Source organism: Oncorhynchus tshawytscha, linkage group LG17 (genome assembly GCF_018296145.1).
Source record: "Oncorhynchus tshawytscha isolate Ot180627B linkage group LG17, Otsh_v2.0, whole genome shotgun sequence".
Classification (NCBI taxonomy): domain Eukaryota; kingdom Metazoa; phylum Chordata; class Actinopteri; order Salmoniformes; family Salmonidae; genus Oncorhynchus; species Oncorhynchus tshawytscha.
The window spans coordinates 2,919,485-2,924,129 of NC_056445.1; the positions used below are offsets into that span (position 1 = coordinate 2,919,485).

Below are 4,645 nucleotides of genomic sequence, written 5' to 3' on the forward strand. Positions count from 1 at the left end.
AAAGACAAGTTCCATCTATTCTGCTGCGCGAGTCTCGATCCCCACTCACCGGCCCGAGTTGTGTCTGTGAGGTCGTGGTTTGCGGCGCTCCTCGGGAACTCCTTCAGTTTCCTGCCGCTGAGGTTGAGGCAACCAGTTGCCGAGGCTTCGTCTAATGCCCTGTCCAGTGACCGATTCCAAGGTACAGGAACCGGTACCCCTACTCCATTCCCGGGAGCCCCTACAGTTCCAGAATTGCCGACCGCAAAAGTAAGTCCGGTGTTCTCCGCAGACAGCAACACCGAGGCCGCCATTACACAGCTTGCTAACTCCCACCGATTCTCCCTATTCTGGAGCCCCTAGGTAGTAGTACGCAGGCGCATAATGTGAGGGCAGACTGAAAGCGTTGAGGAAGGGAGAGGCTAGTTTGGGAATTCGTCATGCGCAGTGATGATAAAGAAGAAAGATTTCCCCACCCGAGCCGTACATACTTTCAAAGCAACGAGATATGAATGACGTCATCCATCTGCTGGTATGACGTTCCTGGCTGTTTTGGATTTTCTTCTCAAAATCATTTTGTGTTACTTTGAACTTTGTCACAATCATTAGGCATTTTAATGCAAATAGCCCAGGTAGCCATTTCATTAGGTGTTCAGGAATCTTTTGGTTTGGGGGCTAGAAGCTGTTTTAGAAGCCTCTTGGACCTAGACTCGGTGCTCCGGTACTGCTTGCCGTGCTGTAGCAGAGAGAACAGTCTGTGACTAGGGTGGCTGGAGACTGACAATTTTAGGGCCTTCCTCTGACACCACCTGTTATAGAGGTCCTGGATGGCAGGAAGCTTGGCCCCAGTGATGTACTGGGCCGTTCGCACTACCCTCTGTAGTGCCTTGCGGTCGGACGCCGAGCAGTTGCCATACCATGCAGTGATGCAACCATGCTCTCGATGGTGCAGCTGTAGAACCTTTTGAGGATCTGAGGACCCATGCCAAATCTTTTCAGTCTCCTGATGGGGAATAGGTTTTGTCGTACCCTCTTCACGACTGTCTAGGTGTGCTTGGACCATGTTAGTTTGTTGGTGATGTGGACACCAAGGAACTTGAAGCTCTCAACCTGATCCAATGCAGCCCCGTCAATGAGAATGGGGGCGTGCTCGGTCATCTTTTTCCTGTAGTCCACAATCATCTCCTTTGTCTTTTTCACGTTTTCGGGAGATGTTGTTGTCCTGGCACCACACGGCCAGGTCTCTGACCTCCTCCCTATAGGCTGTCTCATTGTTGCCAGTGGTCAGGCTTACCACTGTTGTGTCATCTGCAAACTTAATGATGGTGTTGGAGTCGTGCCTGGCCGTACAGTCATGAGTGAACAGGGAGTACAGGAGGGGACTGAGCACGCACCCGAGGGGCCCCTGTGTTGACTATCAACGTGGCGGATGTGTTGTTACCTACCCTTACCACTTGGGGACAGCCCATCAGGAAGTCCAGGATCCAGTTGCAGAGGGAGGTGTTTAGTCAATATATCGTTCGCATTGGCCTCGTCAGACTCGTTAAAGGAAAAAAAGGATTCTGCCAGTCCGTGGTGAGTAATCACAGTTCTGTTGTCCAGAAGTTATTTTTCGGTCATAAGAGACGGTAGCCGCAACATTATGTACAAAATAAGTACAAAAATAAGTCACAAACAACGCAAATAAACACAAAAAAAAAAACACAATCGGTTGGGGTCAAGTAAAACGTCTGCCTTCTCCGGCGCCCTCTTACCATTCTTGGATATGTTGAGCCTTGACAGTGTTTGTAACGTGTACCAAATGTTGTTATGTATCTATGTGACAGACCATGCCCATATGAATTTGTATTGGGGTGGTAGGGTAGCCTAGTGGTTACAGCGTTGGACTAGTAACCGGAAGGTTGCAAGTTCAAACCCCTGAGCTGACAAGGTACAAATCTGTCATTCTGCCCCTGAACAGGCAGTTAACCCACTGTTCCTAGGCCGTCATTGAAAATAAGAATTTGTTCTTAACTGACTTGCCTGGCTAAATAAAAGGTTAAATTTAAAAAAATGAATAAAATAAAAAATTGGTCGGTAGTGGCCATGTTGTTTTAGGTACAAGTCTGGAAATTATTGTGTTCAGAGATCTTTGTCCATAGATGCCACATACAGTGCCTTCAGAAAGTATTAATTCATAAGTCTTGACTTATTCCACATTTTCGTGTGTTACAGCCTGAATTCAAAATTGATTCAATATGTTTTTCCTCACCCATCAACATACAATACCCATAATAAAAAAGTGAAAACATGTTTAGACATTTTTTGAAATGTATTGAAAATGAAATACAGAAATATCTCATTTACATAAGTATTCACACCCCTGAGTCAATACTTTGTAAAAGAACCGTTAGTTGCGATTACAGCTGTGTTTCTCCACACCTGGATTGTGTAATATTTGCCAATTCTTCTTCTTAAATTCTTCAAGTTCTGTCAAATGTGCTGTTGATCATTGCTGGACAACCATTTTCAGGAGTTGGCATAGATTTTCCAGTAAATCTGTCAAAACTGTAACTCTGTCACTCAGGATCATTCTTCTTGGTAAGCAACTCCAGTGGATTATTTATTAGATTAGGCCTTGTGTTTTAGGTTATTGTCCTGCTGAAAGGTGAATTCCTCCCAGTGTCTGGTGGAACGCAGACAAAAAGATTTTCCTCTAGGATTTTGCCTGTGCTTAGCACCATTACGTTTAATTTTTATCCTGATAAACTCCCGAGTCCTTAATGATTACAAGCATACCTATAACATGATGCAGCCACCACTATGCATGAAAATATGGAGAGTGGTACAAAGTAATGTGTTGTATTGAATTTCTCCCACTTAAAAATATGAGAGAGGCCTGTCATTTTCATCAAAAAGGTACACTTCAGCTATGACAGACAAAATGAGAAAAAGAATCCAGAAAATCACATTGTAGGATTTTTTATGAATTTATTTGCAAATTATGGTGTATACAGAGAAATGATCATCAATGATGTCGCTCTTGCTGCTGGTGATTCTCTGATCCACCTCTACGCAGACACCATTCTGTATACTTCTGGCCCTTCTTTGGACACTGTGTTAGCTATCCTCCAGACGAGCTTCAATTCCATACAACACTCCTTCCGTGGCCTCCAACTGTTCTTAAATGCAAGTAAAACTAAATGCATGCTCTTCAACCAATCGCTGCCCACACCTGCCTGCCCATCTAGCATCACTACTCTGGACGGTTCTGACATGTGGACAACTACAAACACCTAGGTGTCTGGCTAAACTGTAAACTCTCCTTCGAGACTCACATTAAGCATCTCCAATTCAAAATTAAATCTAGAATCGGCTTCCTATTTCACAACAAAGCAACCTTCACTCATGCTGCCAAACATACCCTCGTAAAACTGACCATCCTACCAATCCTTGACTTCGGCGATGTAATTTACAAAATAGCCTCCAACAATCTACACAGCAAATTTGATGCAGTCTATCACAGTGCCATCTGTTTTGTCACCAAAGCCCCATATACTACCCATCACTGCGACCTGTATGCTCTCGTTGGCTGGCCCTTGTTTCATATTCATCACCAAACCCACTGGCTCAAGGTAACCTATAAGTCTTTGCTAGGTAAAGCCCCACCTTATGTCAGCTCACTGGTCACCATAGCAGCACCCAACCTGTAGCAAGCGCTCCAGCAGGTATATTTCCCTGGTCACCCCCAAAGCCAATTCCTCCTTTGGCCACCTTTCCTTCCAGTTCTCTGCTGCCAATGACTGGAATGAACTGCAAAAATCACTGAAGCTGGAGACTCATATCTTCCTCACAAACTTTAAGCACCAGCTGTCAGAGCAGCTCTGTCCCAACAGCAGAGCTTTCTTTCCAGCACCATGGAGTGATTCCTTATCACCACTACACCGGTCTATCAGCAGAGCCTTGTCTGGCAGAGAAACAGTTCATTCAGCCTCATTTAGTGCCTCATTTACTGCCTTTAAAAAAAAAAAAACATAGCTGACTAACTTAAATAAATGTGATTTCTACTGACAATTGAGATCTACAAACTATGCCATAAGGGAAAGATGAGCAGATAAGAGGCAATCCGTAATTTCGATTAAAACATTAATGAGCGAGCTAAGATGGACATAGTAAAAAAAAACATTTGTTTAGCACTTTTGAAATGTACAGCAACAGAATTCAGAACATGAGCCGTTCTAACAGTGTTCTCCCTGTACACTAAGTAAGAACCATATATTAAATAAAGGGGTATATAAGCAGACAATGAAAGCTCTTACAATATTTGATGATGACATTTCTCTAAAACAGGCTACAGGCAACACCAAGTTAGAACAGTAGGCTAAGTTATGAGGGGGAAAGGGACCAAATGATTAAGGTGAGGCACATGGGATACTAACAGCTTACTACACAACATACTTCTCAACTACAGTATACATATCTCCCTGGCATATTACATCATTTAAAACAAATAATGATCCCACAGTCCCTTCCCCGATTTAATCGTGGGATGCAATAACAGCCCAAAACAACAACTCTTATTTGGGGGAATGTAATGTGAATACACAAGAGAGATAAAAATGGAAGCAAAATATCACATAGAAAATACTACAATACCCATAATTCATAGTTTAAGGACATACCTTGT

The 4,645-nt window shown here is 43.5% G+C and overlaps 1 protein-coding gene across 16 annotated transcripts in view; it reads right to left on the minus strand.

The window, feature by feature from the left end:
• LOC112216701 (DISP complex protein LRCH3) overlaps window positions 1-434 on the minus strand; it is a 79,909-nt gene extending 79,475 nt beyond the window's left edge. For 6 of the 16 annotated variants that reach the window (XM_042300012.1, XM_024376711.2, XM_024376714.2 and 3 more), the window contains exon 1: window positions 50-432. In XM_042300012.1, coding sequence (XP_042155946.1) covers window positions 50-293 — 244 coding nt within the window. In that variant the 5' untranslated portion in view covers window positions 294-432. Of the gene's footprint in view, window positions 1-49 lie in introns of all 16 variants that reach the window. The other 10 variants (XM_024376709.2, XM_024376707.2, XM_024376701.2 and 7 more) reach the window with 5 other exon arrangements.
• Between the last annotated feature and the right edge of the window lie 4,211 nt (window positions 435-4,645).